This window comes from Ciona intestinalis, chromosome 14 (assembly GCF_000224145.3).
Source record: "Ciona intestinalis chromosome 14, KH, whole genome shotgun sequence".
Taxonomy (NCBI): domain Eukaryota; kingdom Metazoa; phylum Chordata; class Ascidiacea; order Phlebobranchia; family Cionidae; genus Ciona; species Ciona intestinalis.
In genome coordinates, this window is record NC_020179.2 from 4,525,119 (window position 1) to 4,543,849 (window position 18,731).

General features: G+C 36.5%; 5 protein-coding genes across 6 annotated transcripts in view; 4 read left to right on the plus strand and 1 right to left on the minus strand.

Annotated features, from left to right (window-relative positions):
* LOC104266425 overlaps window positions 1–1,906 on the plus strand; it is a 2,878-nt gene extending 972 nt beyond the window's left edge. Inside the window, exons 1-3 of one of the 2 annotated variants that reach the window (XM_018814843.2) lie at window positions 244–327; window positions 794–940; window positions 1,711–1,906. In XM_018814843.2, the coding sequence (XP_018670388.1) occupies window positions 285–327; window positions 794–940; window positions 1,711–1,880 (360 nt within the window). In that variant the 5' untranslated portion in view covers window positions 244–284 and the 3' untranslated portion in view covers window positions 1,881–1,906. Of the gene's footprint in view, window positions 1–243; window positions 328–793; window positions 941–1,710 lie in introns of those variants that run through there. The other variant, XM_009862580.3, reaches the window with a different exon arrangement.
* An 874-nt stretch (window positions 1,907–2,780) lies between these two features.
* LOC101242434 (heparan sulfate glucosamine 3-O-sulfotransferase 1-like) lies at window positions 2,781–5,082 on the plus strand. Its single transcript, XM_004226894.2, has 5 exons — window positions 2,781–3,044; window positions 3,293–3,337; window positions 3,563–3,714; window positions 3,986–4,205; window positions 4,525–5,082. The coding sequence occupies exons 1-5, from the start codon at window positions 2,901–2,903 to the stop codon at window positions 5,080–5,082; spliced, it is 1,119 nt and encodes a 372-aa protein (XP_004226942.1). The 5' UTR covers window positions 2,781–2,900.
* A 305-nt stretch (window positions 5,083–5,387) lies between these two features.
* On the plus strand, window positions 5,388–8,356 carry LOC100182849 (protein PIH1D3). The gene is made up of 5 exons (XM_002127061.4): window positions 5,388–5,855; window positions 6,252–6,336; window positions 6,698–6,794; window positions 7,221–7,403; window positions 7,925–8,356. The coding sequence occupies exons 1-5, from the start codon at window positions 5,760–5,762 to the stop codon at window positions 8,052–8,054; spliced, it is 591 nt and encodes a 196-aa protein (XP_002127097.1). The 5' UTR covers window positions 5,388–5,759; the 3' UTR covers window positions 8,055–8,356.
* Window positions 8,357–8,485: 129 nt separating this feature from the next.
* Window positions 8,486–15,329, plus strand: LOC100180504 (glutamyl-tRNA(Gln) amidotransferase subunit B, mitochondrial-like). The gene is made up of 12 exons (XM_002127230.5): window positions 8,486–8,636; window positions 8,849–9,008; window positions 9,453–9,566; window positions 10,004–10,181; window positions 10,559–10,678; window positions 11,789–11,902; window positions 12,319–12,403; window positions 12,901–13,011; window positions 13,542–13,659; window positions 14,088–14,221; window positions 14,610–14,733; window positions 15,009–15,329. The coding sequence occupies exons 1-12, from the start codon at window positions 8,539–8,541 to the stop codon at window positions 15,267–15,269; spliced, it is 1,617 nt and encodes a 538-aa protein (XP_002127266.1). The 5' UTR covers window positions 8,486–8,538; the 3' UTR covers window positions 15,270–15,329.
* Window positions 14,729–18,266, minus strand: LOC100178130. The gene is made up of 4 exons (XM_002127339.5): window positions 18,137–18,266; window positions 17,615–17,816; window positions 16,816–16,989; window positions 14,729–16,444 (listed from the first exon to the last, which is right to left on the minus strand). Exons 1-4 carry the CDS (start codon window positions 18,227–18,229, stop codon window positions 16,137–16,139), a joined length of 777 nt encoding a protein of 258 aa, XP_002127375.1. The 5' UTR covers window positions 18,230–18,266; the 3' UTR covers window positions 14,729–16,136.
* Window positions 18,267–18,731: the final 465 nt, after the last annotated feature.

Genomic DNA, 18,731 nt, shown 5'->3' on the forward strand with positions numbered 1-18,731 from the left:
GAATAATAAGTACCTGGCTTTTGGCACCAATTTTTTTTCACAAATTTAGCACTGAATGTAGCTTTTAAATAAGTGTGTGATAAGGGCTCTATATGAATGGGAATCGTACCCAAGTAGAAACTGTTTAGGATTAACTGAACAGAAATGACAGCAGTGACAAGAAATGACAGCAGTGACGGAAATGACAGGAAACTCGGCATGCAGACATTGAATGATCGACGCGTTATTCCTCATTCTACTCGAATAAAACAGAAGCATTCGGATACGTTTTGTTGGAAAGCGAAATGCATTGGGTTGTAGTCTTGGCGATTTTCTTTGCCTTGTCATGTAAGTTAGCGTTGCTTGAATATTGTGCTGTTGTGAGTTAAAGTATTTGTTTAAGTACAGAATACATCCATGTTGTAACTATAGACAGGGAGCATGAGGTGTATGAATACATCATGTGTGTCTGGTGTATAAGAAGACACCCATGTTATAACTCGCAGTGAGCATGAGGTGTATGAATACACCATGTGTGTCTGGTGTATAAGAAGACACCCATGTTATAATTGGACAGTGATCATGAGGTGTATGAATACACCATGTGTGTCTGGTGTATAAGAAGACACCCATGTTATAACTCGACAGTGAGCATGAGGTGTATGAATACACCATGTGTGTCTGGTGTATAAGAAAAAACCCATGTTATAACTCGGCAGTGAGCATGAGGTGTATGAATACACCATGTGTGTCTGGTGTATAAGAAAAATTCATGTTATAACTCGACAGTGAACATGAGGTATATGAATTACAGACGGAGAAATTCAACTATCAAACAACAAAAACGCGACCTGCACTCGAGCTTGTGTTTTAAACGACAATTGCCCGAACCTTCTGCGAGGAATGTCATTGGTCCATATGACGCCGTTAGAATGCAGAACATGTATCGCAAAACGATGCGGTGAGTTATAGAGTCATATAAGTATATTTAGTAGGGTGGAGGAAGACGGGACACCTTTAGCTCATATCATCTAAATACCCTGATCGTGTTTTAAACAATTAACAACGTTCTATGGGAGTCGTGAGGATACGGTTTTATAATTCTTTAAATGTTCTTTGTTTACCACCAAATGGGACGAGAAAATAAAGTGAAAAAGTGTCCCGTCTTCCCCCACTCTACTATATAATCCTACATTGTATAAAGCCGAACTTTACTTTACCATTGATCTTAAAGTTTTTTTTTGGGTTTTGATGCTTGAACATTGTACGTTGATGATGTCATCGCTGGATTTCAGACGATGGGTTGGTAAAATTAAATTAACTTTTACCAGAAAGCAATATCTTATACAATATACAGTATAGGCAGCAGAAGCAGAAGTTTTAGCTACTTTGCATTTAGTTTCGTGGGAAGCTTCAATTGCTGTTTGCCGGAAATGTAGCGAGCAATTATTACTGACTACAATATGGTTACGGCGCAAATCAACGTGCTTCTAACAACTTGTTCAAACACGTCGCTTAGAAGTAACGGCTATAGAATGAGAGAATGAATTTGGCAATAAGATAAGTCGATTACGTCATCGGGGATAAGATAAGTTAATGACGTCATCAGGAATGAAATTAATTAATGACGTCACGGGTGAAAAGGATTGCCGTTTTGCACTAATGGTTTATCGTTATGTATACAATCAATAGGTTTACATAAAGTGATACAGTGGAACTTTGAATCTACAGGTCCATACGACCGAGCGAACCGTGGTACCCCTGCTGACTGCCTAATGGAAAGCAAAGCGACTTGCCCGGGTTGCCCCATGCTATCAAGCAAGGAAGATATGAAGAGGGTGGATTGTAATAAATGCATTGATGAGTGCGGTCCTAAAATATTGCTTGGGAGCCAGAGTTAAATAAATGCCATGTGTTGTTGAACGGATACATTTGCGTATATATACAGTAGGATAGGGTATCATAGTTCATGTTTTTATTCGCTTTTATCGCCTCATTTGGTAGTAAATAATGAATGGTTGTCGCATTATATAACCGTAACCTCACGACCACAAAATAGCGTTGTTATAGTTGTTGAAAACAGCACGATAAGAGAAACGGGATAATTATGTGTCAAGATTATCCACCTTACCCCAACGCACTACCCGACAAATTTAAAGAACATGTTTTACAGTAAATGTATAGCTTTGTGTCTACATTATTGAGTTACCGCAGTGAGTCTCGAACCCGAGATTGTCTGTTGAAGCATAATATGTCTTCATTGCAACAAAATACGACGCCACATGTGTACCAACACCGTGAGAAAAACGTCGATGCGGAACACGTATTGTTATTACGTACATTGTAACATAAAATGTTTAGTTGCCTATGTGTTGCGTAATATTAGAGCAAGCACAAATGGTGTACAGGTTTATATATATATGCGTACATGAACCAAGCACTCATTGTGTATGCTATAGCTAGGATAATATGATACGCATTTTGGAAAGTTAGCTAGATATGGAAACACAACGCATTTAATATAAAGTATAAGGACTATGTATAGATTGTTAGTATAAAGTTAGCCAGTCTATATAGTTTTGATTTGTAACTGCATAACTATAGTAGGGTGGGGAAAGATGGGACACCTTTAACACATAATATCCAAAGAGCCTGATCGTGTTTTAAACAATTAACAACGGTCTGTGGAAGTCGTGAAGATACGGTTTTATAATTTATTGAATGTTCTTTGTTTACTACCAAATGAAAGGAGAAAACTAAACGAAAAGGTGTCCCATCTTCCCCCACCCTACTACATAACAAATAACATTAAATTTATAGCGAAAAGAAGGGAATTAGCACCTATACGAAAGTCGGTATTGCGAAACATTTACTGGAGTTATAGAAGTGAGGTTATATACGATCCCAACTGTTACAATACTATGACTTATAACCGGGTTTATTACAAATCGATCAAACAACTTCGAAGATCAAAGATGGCGTCATTAATCATTGTTCTAATCCTTTTATACGTCATATTACTCAACTATAGGTACTGGAATGAGGAGCTTACTGAATCAGATAAGGTAAGTTTGCATATCTGGGAATCTATACAATAAGTATTTGACAGGAATCTGTGTTTTTAAATGAACAAATCCTATTTATCCTGGCTTGGCGGGGCAACAAAAGTCTTTATAACACGAGTGTTTTGTTTCACACACCCCGTGCTAGATTACGAGTTACCACATATGTAACTTTGTGGGTTATTGAGTGTACAATATATCTCAGGTTTTAAATATACCTCACTGAATGTTTAATCGGTAATATATTTTAGAACAACGATGCCGAGCCCAAGAAAAAGTTGAAGCGACTTCCACAGGTGAGTTATCATTTCACAGAAACGTATTGACGTAATGGGTCCTTACATTAATGCGGGAATGTAACTTACTTTATCCTCGCGTGGCTGGAAAACGACAGTCGTTATTGCACGGGTATAACACCTCGTGCCAGCTTATACAAGTTACCATGTATGTTACTTTGTGGGTGATTTTTTTCGTATTTTTTTTTATATATATGGCTGACCGATTAAAAAAACAAATTTTAGGTTATTGGGATCGGAGTTAAGAAGTGCGGGACTGGGGCTTTGAAAAGTTTCCTTGGTTTCCACCCTAAGGTTGAGATATATACGGCTAACCAGGGGGAAGCGCATTTCTTCGATGTGGATGAGAATTTTGAACGGGGGCCTGCCCTATATAGGTGGGTGGAGGGTTCCATAAACCGTATATGTATATGTATGGTATTGTTTGCTTAGTATGCATGTAGACCCATAGATTGTAGACCCTTTAGAAGTTTAGTAAATATAGTTTATATTCTTTCCAACAAACAAAGCAATCTAATACATGCTCAGAATTGATTGAAAGCTTTAGCGAACTGCAATCTTTTCTCACTATACCTTAAACTTATCACCACAAACACATACTGTTTAAATATAATGTAATTAAAGGGCAACAGTAACCATAACCCACAGACTAGAGATGCCTTTTACCGACGCCGACCAAATAACCTTCGAAAAAACGCCAAAGTATTTCACGACACCTGCGGTCGGTGAAAGGATCAAATATTTCTATGATAAAGTGAAGGAACCAATAAAGTTGGTCGTCATATTCTGCGAGCCTGCTGCTAGGGCTTACTCCGAGTATATGCATATCACTGAACATGGAGGCGACGTGTTCGCATTGGTTAGAAAGGTGAGTTAAAATGATGTTAAAATATAAAACCTATATTTAGTTCTATATGGGTTCGTTCTAAGAGTGAGGCACTTTGAACCTGAGATGTAGGCCAAAGTTGGCCCATTATTACCTAAACATTTTATATCCATATTCTAATATGTATGGGTGAGGTTAATGGCGCCCCCTATTGCTATGTATGGGTTAGAGAGGGCGTCATATGGTAAGATCTTATAGTGAGGCATGCCATGGGACCTGGGATTTAGCCAAAGTTGGTCCACTACCCTAACACCCATACAGTATAGAGATATAGTCATTAATCTATCTATTTATCAAACAGTTAGCGAGTTTCGGTTCATTCGAAAATTACGTTGCCATGGCGCTTGACATTTTCTACAGAGCCAGTATTGCTGAACCGAACAGCGCAGACTTGTACGGGTTCGCCAACTTCGCTGATTTGGTTGTGAATATCAAAAACAGCCGTGAATTGAGCAAGTTCTCAATAATATCGGATGGATTTTATTCAATTCATTTAAATGAATGGTTAAAAAGTTTCAAGGCGTCAGACTTCCATTTTATGAACGGAGATTTGTTTATGGAAGGCCCGGCACCTGAGATGAGAAGATTGACAAAGTTCCTTGGAGTGGACGATGTCTTCCAAGCAAGCAACTTTACAATGGATGAAGAGAGAGGGTTCTTCTGTTTAAAAGGAGAGAATGAAGAAGAAGGGGCGAGGTGTGCTCCTGAGAAAAAGGGAAGGACGAGATCTCTTACAATAGATGGTAAAGTGACGTCGGATGTGGACCCTGGGACTCTGATGCAACTCAAAGAGTTGTATTCTGAATATAATAAGGACCTCAACAGACTTACGGAGCTAGGTTTTAATTGGAATAATTAAGGTTTTATACACTATGTGTAACATACGCTTTTATAACGACATTCGATATAACACGGGTGGTCTGTTACATACAACATGTGTGAGTTACCACGTATTTGTAACTATAGCCCCAATATTCTTGGCCGCCACGTTGGAGGAGTATTGGAGTCTAAACAAATAAACCGGAGAATAAAATAAATGGATGTTATGCTTATAAGGTGTTCTGAAATTAGACCAGATTTGACCCATTACCTCAATACTGTACGTTTTTTTTAATTTTATTTTTTATTCAAACTACACCAAAACATACGAACCAAATGTTCTACCCGCACCCCATTTATAAACATTAATATTTCTGTTAAATATAATGCTATTTCTATAGTTTCGGGGAAGTACCGTGCGAAAATTATTAAAATTTGAAAATGCAAAGAAGATTCTCGATTATTATTCTAGGTTAGTATATGTTTTTGAACGTATCTTTACAGCCGACTATTTTGCGGTATGTTCTAGTACTTATATTACATATTTTTTTGTGTGGACAGTTCAGAACAGTAAAGTTACTTTCGTTACGTGTTTGGTGAAACCGAAGTCTATTTATAGATTAGTGTTACTTGTTTACTGTTCCCGCATATTTTGGTAATACAGGACGAGTAATCAATTGATATAAGCAGAATACTCGCTAAGTAATATAGGTAACCATGGCACAGTTCGGTTGCGTACAAACCGCACAAGATCTCTTGAATTTGTCTTCGATGTTAAATCGTGAGAAAGAAGCCAGCGATGATGAAGATACGGTGGGTGGATTAACAGGGTGGTGACAGGGGGTGAAGGAATGAATGTAACTTGGTTTATCCTTGTTTGATGTGGCAACTGAAAGTTATACCATGATAAACATGACTTGATGGCTATTATAGTGTATAGCAACTCCTGGAGTTACAGCATATTTTCCTGCTTTACAATGGGATTAATCATATTATAATGTAATTTTTTATCCTCGCATTATAGAGCAACAACAGTCCTTATAACCCCGGTATTCTGTTTCATACACCTCGTGCGGCCTATAAGTTACCACGTATGTAACACACACATGCCAGCAGTTGCGACGGAATAAACCTCAGGTTCCTGTCATTGCGATACAAGACTGCAGGTCAAAGTAATGGCTCAATATCTTCATAAGCTTAACATTACAGCCAGACTCCAGCACCCCAAGCCTAACCCCAGCCTCTATTGGACCAAACAGCAAAAAGTCTTTAAAGAAAATTAAAACTCCTTACGGTAATTTAAATACTTCTGCCTACACCCATGGATGATATTCACCATGGTTTAACTACACTATACTAACTAGGCCTATAAGAAGTTGATAGCTCGAATATGTTAATAAAACACAGCATATTAATGAAAACTTTTAAGAATGGAAGTAGAAGTTTAATTTAAAAAAATAAAATACCAACAATGTTAAATGTTGTTGCTTGTAAAGTATTTCTGGATTGTAATAGGCCAACTGTGACATAAACCTCAGGTCCAATGATGTGCCTTCAGGGAAGGACCTCCTTATATAGGAAAATGCACAAGGCAACTACAATACCTTCATCAGAAATATAACATAGTTCTTCATGTAACCTCTTTGTTTATTCAGCAAAAGTTGAATCTGACCCAAACATTATTTGGAATGAAGATGAAGTCAAAGAAAGCAACATATTTGCTGTTGAACCCGACCCAAGACCACAACCTAAGTATGAATGTAATTATTTATCCTCGCATGGTGGGACGGCGGCAGTCATTATAACACAGGTGTTCTGCTTCATGCACCTCGTGTTCGCTTAAGAGCTACCAAATATCTAAATTTATGGGTGATTGTTTTAATAAAATATGGACAGTTATACCAACTGGCATGTCTGTGTAGAAATAGTGTTTTGATCAAAACAAAAACAGTCATTATAACATGGGTGTTCTGTTTTATATTCCTCTTGCCCACTTACCAGACAGCATGTGTGTAACTTTGTGGGTGATTATATTTTACCACTGACTACTATCACCTGACTCTTATTTAAATGCTATCTTAGTTGCAACAGATTTTGGTAGCTTTGTACTTAGCAGCATTTGCCACCCTATATACTTGTACATTATCCTCAAGTTTAACATTGCTTTGCCATACATAGATATGATATATCGTACAAGCAGAAAGTAACCTCAGAAGATATGTTCCTTGGAATGAGTGGTAAGAACCCATCCACTGCTTGCTGTGAAGATATGATTGTAAAGATTGAGTTACCAGGTTGTAACATGAAGGATGTGGAGCTTGATGTCAAACAAACTACACTGGATTGCAGATCACCGAAATTGTAAGTGATATCATGTAAGGTTGGATATTTGAGGGTTGCACGCACTCAGATCTTCCCTATCTGTTTGCAGCATACCAGTGTGAGGGTAATGAGCCAACTTTTTTATGCCAGGAAGTTAGGCATAATTGGATTCAGTGGTTCTGTAGCATTATGTCTATACCGCATTTCTATTTTTACATTTTACAAAACGCATGTTGAAAATTTGTGTTGTTTTAAGTCTTTAAATAAAAGCCAAACTAAATCCAAGGTCCCATAGCTATCTCACTGTAGGACCTCCACCCATATAGAATAGAATGTGCATATACAATGTAGGGGTAATGGGCAACTCCGGTCTAAATCCCAGGTCCCATGGTGTGGCTCACTGTAGGACCTCGCCCGTATAGAATAGAACATACAGTGTTTGGGTAATTGGGCTATTTCTGGCCTAAATCTCAGGTCCCATACTATGCTTTAATGTAGGACCTATAGAGTTTAACCCATATAAAGTTAAATATTCACAAAATTTTACCTTTCTATTCCAGTCGTCTCTTACTCGCACTCCCCCACCCCGTTGACCCAAAGAAAGGTTCAGCCAAATGGGACGGCAACAAACAAATATTGCAAGTCACGCTGACTATGAGCAGGGAATACGACTTTGTCAACTTCCAATAATGTTCATAAACCTACTTTCCAAGACATGAATCAATTGTGGCATTGGGACGCTTGTATTGAGAATACATTTTACCTCCAAAACAATTCTGCATGCTGTTTTAAATAGTAATAAACTGGTGCTACGAAAACATACTGTATTAAACCATTTTAGTTGGGCAAACATTTTAGAAGTTCTTACTTGAACGTTTTAATAAATATTCTCGTGAAATAATTTTATATATTATATTAACATTGAAATATTCAAATTTGTTTTTAATCAATTTTTTGTATGAACTGTTCTTATTCCTACCACTGTGTAGTTATTTTGGTGCTGTGTTATTTTTAATCTGTAACATTTGAGTTTTACAATGTGTTTATATTCAAAATGTATTTAATGTTGTGTTTTTCAAATTAGCTGTGAAAATATATAGTTTTTGATAAACAATATTTTTAGGTTTCATTCTAAAGTAGTTTGTATGTTAAGTTATGATTAATATAAGTTTTAATGATGGTCAACTTAATATGGAACATACTTTGCACAAGATGTATGAGGGTGATTGCAAATCAGAAACGTCACTATGTGAGTGAAGCCAAGAATATAAGGTATTATAAAATCAACTATACTAATATTAATATAGCAACTTAATAATATATGGTAATATAACATTAATCGTGCTAGTATAGCACTTATTAGGATATAAAACAATCACCCACAAAGTAACCTACGTGGTAACTTGTAAGCTGGCACAAGGTGTATGAAACAGTACTTAAAAATTACATTATTCTTAGCCACTAAAACACAGCCCCCTATTCAGGGTTCTGCACGAACAAAAATGGCTTCCAGTAATTGGGTTGGAGGTTCACGCTCAAATTAACTCCAGAACCAAGCTGTTTTCATCAGCGTTGAACAAATTCATGGCTCCTCCTAATTCACTGGTGTCTGAATTTGACGCCTCAATGCCTGGAACATTACCTGTAAGTTTGGTTAGATGGTAAACTTTGTAAAAATATCATCCACAAAGTTACACACGATATGTAGTAACTCGTAAGCAGGCACGAGGTGTATGAAACAGAACACCAGTGTTTTAATGACTGTTGTTGCATCGCCATGCGAGGATAAAGTAAGTTACATTCATTCATCCACACATTTAAATATTATTCCGTGAGCATAATGCTTACTGCATCTTAACTGGTGCTCTTTCCTACACCTTTTATCAGCATCAAGTCTTAACGACTGTAGTTTTGGGGTTGATTCCCTTCTCTTCACTGTTTCAATAATTTAATTCTCGTTTTTAAAGATATAAATAAAAAAATCAATTTTGGTAAGTAATATAGTATATGTATCTTCTATCTTGTACATAAGAAGTCACCCATGTCCCAACAACACATCCGTGTTAAACACAATTTCTCCCACTTCAGGTTCTAAACAAGGAATGTGTTCGAGCAGCAGTGTTGACCTCTCTTGCTCTCAACTGTAAAATTAATCCAAGATCTACTTTTGATCGGAAACACTATTTCTACGCAGATATGCCGGTTTGTATAACTTTGTTGTTTATAAAAATTATTCATACGTAATGTTAGATATTTGGTAGCTCTTATACCAAGTAACTCACAACCTATAGGGGTATGAAACGAAACACCTGTGTTATAATCACTGTCGTTGCCCGCCATGCAGGAAGAAGCTACCTTCATTTATAATCATACTTTACGTAGTTTTTGTTTTACCCGACATTTATGTTACATAGGTTAGAAGTTACATTAATTTAAACCTAACAAATTTAGATATGCCGGTTTGTATAACTTTGTTGTTTATAAAAATTATTCATACGTAATGTTAGATATTTGGTAGCTCTTAAGCGGGCATGAATGGTATGTAACAGAACACACGTGTTATAACAACTTTTGTTGTCATAAGTTAGAAGTTACATTAATTCAAACCTAACAAATTTAAAACCATACCATTACCACAGCATGGCTACCAGATTACTCAGCATTGGAATCCAATAGCAGTTGATGGTAAAGTAACTTTCCCCACACTACAAGGCCAGAAATCACTGCGTATTGAACGAGTGCAACTTGAACAAGACAGTGGGAAAAGTCTCCATGATTATGAAGATAATGTTTCACTTATCGACTTGAACAGAGCAGGTAAATAAACTTATTGTAATCTTATTTTGTTTGTATAAACTAGAGAAGATCTATTCTATATGGCTCTTAATGTTGTGAGACAAAGTGTATAAGCCATAGTTGACCTATTACCCCAGGGGTATATGTCAGTATAATATACCAAAAATGAGAAGTATCCGTAAAACGACAGTCATCATAACAAAGTAATTGGAAAATATTAGGGGGTAATAAGTTACGTTGTTAGGCGAGACTTGGATAATGGAGTTTGAGTGTTAATGAACTATTAGTTTATGCAATTTTGACTTGTCTATAATAAATGCAAGACTTGTGTTCTGTAGTAGCATTTGTTTATATTTGTGAGGTAAAATATACAACAACAAAGTCGTTTTTATCCACAGGAGTTGGCTTAATGGAGATAGTTACGTTCGGGTTAAGCAACGCTGATGACGCTTGTGCTTTTGTGAATGAACTCCATCTTATGCTGGTTACACTGGGCACATGTGAAGGCAAGATGTCTGGTATGTTACCTGTATCGGTGTAACTTATTTATATTGGCATGGCGGGGCAACGGCAGTCGTTATAACACAGATGTTCTGTTTCATACACCTTGTGCCTGCTTACAAATTACCAAGTATGTAACTTATTTATCCTCGCATGGCGGGGCAACTATAGTCGTTATAACACAGGTGTTCCGTTTCATACACCTTGTGCCCGCTTACGAGTAACCATGTATGTAACTTATTTATCCTCGCATGGCGAGGCAACAACAGTCGTTATAACACGGATGTTCCATTTCATACACCTTGTGCCCGCTTACAAATTACCATGTATGTAACTTATTTATCCTCGCATGGTGAGGCAACAACAGTCGTTATAACACGGATGTTCCGTTTCATACACCTTGTGCCCGCTTACAAATTACCAAGTATGTAACTTATTTATCCTCGCATGGTGGGGCAACTATAGTCGTTATAACACGGATGTTCTGTTTCATACACCTTGTGCCTGCTTACAAATTACCAAGTATGTAACTTATTTATCCTCGCATGGTGGGGCAACTATAGTCGTTATAACACGGATGTTCTGTTTCATACACCTTGTGCCCGCTTACGAGTAACCATGTATGTTAATTATTTATCCTCGCATGGCGAGGCAACAACAGTCGTTATAACACGGGTGTTCCATTTCATACACCTCATCCCGGCTTACAAGTTACCATGTATGCAACTTTATGGATAAATATTTTTTATACATGGCTGACAGCCAATTAATTTCCCACTGGTTTAAAGCAATTGCCCCTAATTGTTTCTCCCAAGGATAATGCGCCCACAATGGTGGAAACATTAAACTACGAACTTTCATTGATTGTGATTGATTTATTGTAACTTACTTTATCCTCACGTTGCCAGAAAGCGGCAATCCTTATAAACTTATAACACGGATGTTCATACACCTCATGCCAGCTTACGAGTTACCATGTATGTTACTTTGTGGGTGATTCTTTTTTTTGTGAGTTTTTTTCATTTTTTTTATATATGGCTGATAATTTGGACAACCCATTAGTGACCACTGGTTGGATTTAATTATTTGTATTATTTAGCACTTGAAGATAACATGTTGTTTTACAGAGGGCCAGTTACGCGTTGATGTCAACATTTCACTTCATAAACCTGGGGAACCTTTGGGTACAAGGGCTGAGGTAAAGAATATAAATGGAATGAGGATTCTTCATCAAGTTATAGGTTGGTTGGCTTGTTACTTGAGTGGGCCTTGAACCTGGACTCATAGGGTTATTATCAGTGGCTAACTCGTATACTTCAAGCCTGCTTACAAGCTACTGCGTTTGTAACTTTGTGGATTGTTTTTATGTATTGCTGACAATTTGAACAGCCCAGTAGTGACCACTGGGTTCGGGCAATTGCTACTAAATGCTTTGCCCCAAAACACACACTCATAAGAGGTGGCAGCAAAGAAAAATAGGTTCAGAATTAACATGGTTAAGTTTAAAATTAACTTGGAGCAATTGCTGGTAAGTGCCTTGCCCAAAGGCACATACACTCACAGGGGTAGCAGCACTAAGCTTAGCTGTATCCACTTAGTTAGGTGCAGAGTGCTAAAGTGATATTCTAAACATAATTTTAAATTATTTCCTCCCCAGAGCACGAAATATTGAGACAAAGTGATTTATTGGATCATGGCTTTGCTGTGGAACAAGAGACAAGAGGATATGATGACGTTAACAGGTTGGGATTATATTTTTGTGAACAATTAGAACGGAATGGCTTTGCGTAATAATTATATTATTTGATTTTGAACTACTGTTTGTAATGCATTTTCGACAAAGTATTTCAAGTTGTAGTTTATAAAGGCCTTATAACTAGTAAGCAGACACGAGGTGTATAAAACAGAACACCCGTGTATACATACTGTTGTTGGCCCGGCATGCGGAAATGGGTAAGATCGTGTATTCGTTTTACTGGCTAAGAACACTGCCAGTACGACAACCAGCTTTATTAGTCCATTTGTTAATGCCTACCACCTGAATTGTAATGCCTACCACCTCAGTTGTTCCTAATAGGTTGTCCAAATTATCAGCCATACATAAAAAATCGCAAAAGTTACATACCTGGTATCTAATAGGCGAGCACGAGGTGTGTAAACAAAACACTTGTGTTATGCAACTATAGTTTTCCTGCCACTCGAGGGTAAAGTAAGTTACATTACTAAACCATCTTCACAGAACCACATATTCAATGCGTGATAAAGAAATGAAAACGGATTATCGTTTCATGCCGGAACCTAACCTGCCTCCTTTACAATTGTATGATGACCTTACCATACATAACACATGGTAGGTTGGTTGTGTTTAATATGATAGATCATATTTTGTTTTTATGTAGTAGTGAGAGCCAGAGGGTACCAGGTTCAAAACTGCTACCATTGTGTCCTTCGTAAGACATTTTACTTCAGTTTATTCAACCCAGTGGTCATGGGTTGTTTAAACTGTCCGCTTACTGGTATAGTAAAACCTCTATAGTAAACGCCAGGGTATTATATTGTCCTGGTCCTGCACCATAACACAGACAATGCATATTTATATAATTTTTATCTATAATGTGTTGGGAAGCTACTACGGCACGACAATCCCCCAGCCAATGGTAGTGGGTTTTTACTTGAGAAACCCTTGCTGTGGATAGACCTTACCATTAGCAAGGAAAGGAAACATTGAAAAAATAATACAACAGACGAACAACGACATCATAAACAAACTTAACTTGTGTTTTATCTACTGTTGTTTTTATGCCTTTTCCCTTCTCTTCTTGTTTTAATTGATTAATTGATTTTTACTATGAAATTAAACAGATAATATTATGTTGCTAGTGGTGATGGTATAAATATTGATGACATCAGAAGGGAAATCCCCCTTCTCCCTGCACAACTAAGAAAAATACTGGATGAAAAATATAAATTGGATGAACAAGAAATCAAATTTTTGTTGGTAAGGTTTATGAATGTTATTGGTAGTTGTTGTATTTTGTGTATTGTCATGAGAGTGCCAACTATGGATATTTTTTAAACCTTTTTTTTAAATGACCAGCAACCCAAAGTCAAGTATATAAAGTTTGATATAACATAACCACCCACAAAGTTATATACGTGGTAAGTGGGCATGGGGTGTATGGGACAGAACACCTGTGTTATAATTACTGTTGTTGCCCCACCATGCGAGGATAAATAAGTTACATACATGATAACTTGTAACTAGACACAAGGTGTATAAAACAGAACACCCGTGTTATAATGACTCTTGTTGCTCCGCCATGCGAGCTACATGCATGATAACTCGTAAGAGGGCACGCGACATATGAAACAGAATACACATTATGCCCCATCACTTAATTCATGATAATGTGCATTTTATACCAGGATCGTGAGATGGTGAATTATTTTATCCAAGTCTCAGAGCTTCTTCCAAACACCCCACCAATCGAGGTTTACCATTGGTTGAAAATTAAAGTGGTTGCATTGTTAGCTGACAATGGGTTGATGATGTCACAATGGTAATTATAAAATCTGGGGTGACATGTTAAAATACAGTTACACTCATAGTTGTCAAACATAGGGAACTTCAATGATTAATGTGGTGAATGCAATATACTTTGGCTCTGCTTGTTTGTATAGACACCTAACAGCAGGGTAAAATTTTGGGTGACATTGTTGAAATACAGCTACACTCATAGTTGTCAAACATAGGGAACCTCATTGATTAATGTGGTGAATGCAATATACTTTGGCTCTGCTTGTCTGTATAGACACCTAACAGCAGGGTAAAAATCTAGTTTATTTCTAAAACTGGAATGCTGAAACATCTGATGTCATCTTTTTGTTGTAAGGTCTTACCATTGCTACTATGTGCCGTACCTTAGGTAAAACCATCTATCCCTACAGGCCCTTCAATGCTAAAGACTTTGCGGATCTTATGTCTCTCAAAGAAAATAACGAAATAAACGATAGCATTGCATTTGAAGCACTAACTGTGGCTGTTAAAGACAAGGCCACTACACCAGTTCAGGTAATATGTTTTATTTATGTTGTTTTAGAATATGTACAATCTTGCCGAGTGCAAATGTAATATATATTTCTAACGAGTACAAAACCACCCACAAAGTTACATACGTGGTAACTTTGAACACCCGTGGCATAAAAACTGTTGTTGCCCTGCCATGTGAGGATAAATGGGTACACACGGTTGCAATGTCATCAGAGCCCCAAACCCAATATATTAGGTTTAGAGGCCATAACTCCCAATACATATATATTGATGTATTTAATTATTTCTCACACCAGGTGATTGAAAATATGGGTTGGAAGATGATTTCTGACATCACTATGATATCATCATTATGTGATGATGTCATCATTGCCATGGAAACAGAAAACCCGGAAGTGTTTGAGAAATACAATGTAAACAATGCAAAGTCAAATAAGAAGATTGTAGCAAAAGTTGTAGGTAAAGTGTTCAAAGCCAGCCAAGGTAAGATGCACACCGCGATTATAAAGAAAACTGTTCAGGATTTGTTGAATGAAAAATACAATACAAATGTGTAATATTTTTGTGGCTGTTGTTGCCTGTGTAATGCAATACATTAAATTGCTTTCTCAAAACATTAATTTAATTGAATCTTCTGTCTGCAATAAGGTGTTAGTTTTTATTCCGGCATACCCTGATGAAGTCTTGCCGTATGACAATAAAATTAATGTTTTTACCAGAAGACACTTTAAAATATAAAATACTTAAAATAAAATACTTTAGCGCAATAAGTAAAATGAAAGTATGTTGTGATAATTGTGTTATAACATTGCTATGCCTGAAATAAGAAACACAAAAAGTCTGCACTGATCGATATAAATATTTACAGAACGATTGTTTGAAACTTTTTAAATGCATAAGATTGTTCATATATAATACTTACTGCAGGTATATTGTTGGTAGTGTGTTTTGCATTATCATTAATAATTTCAAATTTGGTTAAAAAATAAGGCACTCATGTTTCTATTAATCATTTACTAAAGTAATAAAAACCTGCAGTTTCTAGATTATCTAGAAAATAATAATAAGGGATAAATGAAACTTTTAACGCAAGCACATTCATGTGTTAATGAGTGAGAATGAGAACTGAACTACAGAAACAGGTTCATGATATGTTTAAATGCAAATAGTACAGTTTACTACTACACTTTATGGGCAACACACTATTGTACATGATTTAGGTCACAGTTGCCCAATTACACCAAAGTTATTCTACACTAAAGCTATAGAGTTACCGAAAGAATGCATAATTTTAACGAGAGTTAGGAGTTAAAGATATCTTTCTTACAGGAATTAAAGTTATTTTTCTGTAACTGTAACCAATACTGTGTTGGTTGTTTTTATAAAGTACAGCAGCATTGAAAGCTTTGGAACCCAACTTATTCTTAATCACTTCGTTGTTTATGCCACCCCAGTCCTGCACAAAGCACTGAAAGCAATGCAGAACACGTAGCAGCCCACGCTGTGTATAATGAATGGCTGAAGGCTGGGTCAGATTTCATAATAATCTGTGTAAGTAACCCCGTGATCTGTTGCTTTTGTGGGGATTGTTGAGCAGAAGGGGATAGTGTGGCACCATTTAACAATAACTGTGTGAACTGCTTGTATATGTCCTTCATCACCTGCATTGGATGGTGAATAGCATTGCTGTGCCCATTCATGTAAGCTGCAGTGCCGCCCAATAATAACAATGCTGGGAAAGTTAAGGAAAATACTGGGTTACTTACAATTGCAGGATGTATTTAACAAACAAATTACCTATTTATTTAATGGATAACAATAAATTCATATTTATAGCAAATGTTGTTTTGATCTGATTTTCTTATTTTTTAGATAAGACCTTAGTTATTGCAATTAAAGGAATATATAAACTCAATGTTATGTTATGTTATGTTGTAAAAGCCCAATAGTGATATGCGAAGCTTGGTTTATTGAGACGTATTAAACAGCAGTCTGGGTGTGGGGTAGTGGGAAAAATCTGGCCTGAAATCTAAAACGACCTCACCCATATAAAATGAAATATGTTATGAATGCAATGATTTATTAAGTAATGTGAAAACTTACCTGCAATAAATAGGAACACGGTGCCTACAAGTGAGAATCTACGCGCACTGCTTTTTCGTTCATTGCTTTCAGATTGTGAGCACGCACTTCTGATTAACAAGCACATACCGATGATCAGGAGCAATATGGCAATTACCAGAAGTGCTATGGTGGTTTTGGATGATGATGCAACAACTGTAAAATATATTAACAATTTTTCGTTATTACATTGTGTTTAACACTATGGCTATGTGATTAGGTGGTTGCGTTGTAACTGAGGATACCGGGTTCAATAATCAACACTGATAGATGAATGAGTGCATTTAGCAAGACACTAAATGGACTTTGCTTCAAGTGATCTTTGCTTTAACCTAGTAGTCACTAACGAGTTGTAGCAACCTGGGTGTTGGGGGTTATTTAGATGTCTCAAGAGAGTTTATTTTATACTTGCCAATACAAACAGTTATGCAGAAAAACTACCCAAAATGAAAATCCCCAAATCCCAGATAAAATCCTAAAATTAAAAAAAAGGGCACAAAGTAACATACATAGATACTTGCTACCTTATAAGCTGGCATGAGGTGTATAAAACAAAACACTTGTATAATAACGACTGTAATTTACCGGCCAAGCAAGGATAAAGTAAGTTACATTCATTCATATAGTAGGGTGGGGGAAGATGGGACACCTTTTCATTCTATTTTCTTGTCCCATTTGGTAGTAAATAAAGAACATTAAAAGAATTATAAAACCGTATTCTCACGACTCCCACAGATTGTTGTTAATTGTTTAAAAAACTTCACTTGAACACCAGAACTACCTGGGAAATTAAATGTGATTGACACAAACTTGATGGAAGTTTCCAAGTTTAACAGACCAACATGAAGACAAATGTCCGGGATGTCTTTGATTGAGTCGTTGGCGTGTGCAAACATGGCAGCAGCTTGTTGCTGGTCCATTTGCTTGGACAATACCATCATCATCTGGATAAATGGGTTGAATTCCCAAACTGAAAGACATACCTGTTGAGAAATTTGGACAAGCAAGTTAAAATGTTGTCTATATAAGAAATTTGTTTGAAAAAGAGGTATTTTTGGCTTAATAATTTAATTTAAAGTATTTATCATCACGTGGCGGAAAACGAGTTGTTTTAACACGGCACGGGTGTTCTGTTTCATCTTTATAGATGACATGACGCAGTAACTAACAAGTAACTTTATGTGTGATTAACTGTCTTTTAACAAACAAATAACCATTTTTATTGTGGCATTGCTAGGGCATGTACATACTTATAGTACATTTCTGGGTTACATTACAACGTTTCTATATTATTAAAACCTACCTTCAACCAATCGTTGCCATTTAAACATCCAACAGTGAGGAAGACTGCCAACATTGCAAATAAAACTGAAAACACGATTAATACTTTACTCATTTTAATGTGCTCTAGTTAGCTAGTTAACGATCAAATCCAACAAGAAAAGATATATTTGTGTTAAACTGTAAGCACATTACTACGAACATAAACAGCTACACATTACGTATTATAAGCAACAAATTTACTAAGTAAGCACACGTACTAACGTACACGTCACGTCTTATGTCTTGTCTTAAATCCTTTTTCTTACGCTGCGTTTAAATTTTAAACGATTTGTACAAGTTTTTGCCTTTTACTGTATGCGCTTTGGTGTTGGCTTGAATTAAATCAAGCAAACAGTTGTTAAAATACGCCGGTTATAGGACCATGTGTGTATTTGCGTGTATGTTATAAACAGCAAACTGTACTGGCCACCTTTCACAGTGGTAACTAATATAAAGACAAACTTTCAAATTTGTTAAATGCGGTATTTAAATTTATAGCATTCATTTAATTTTAAAATATAATTCGGAAATTCTGAAAAATGCCATATACGATGTCTCTTAACCCAACGTTAACC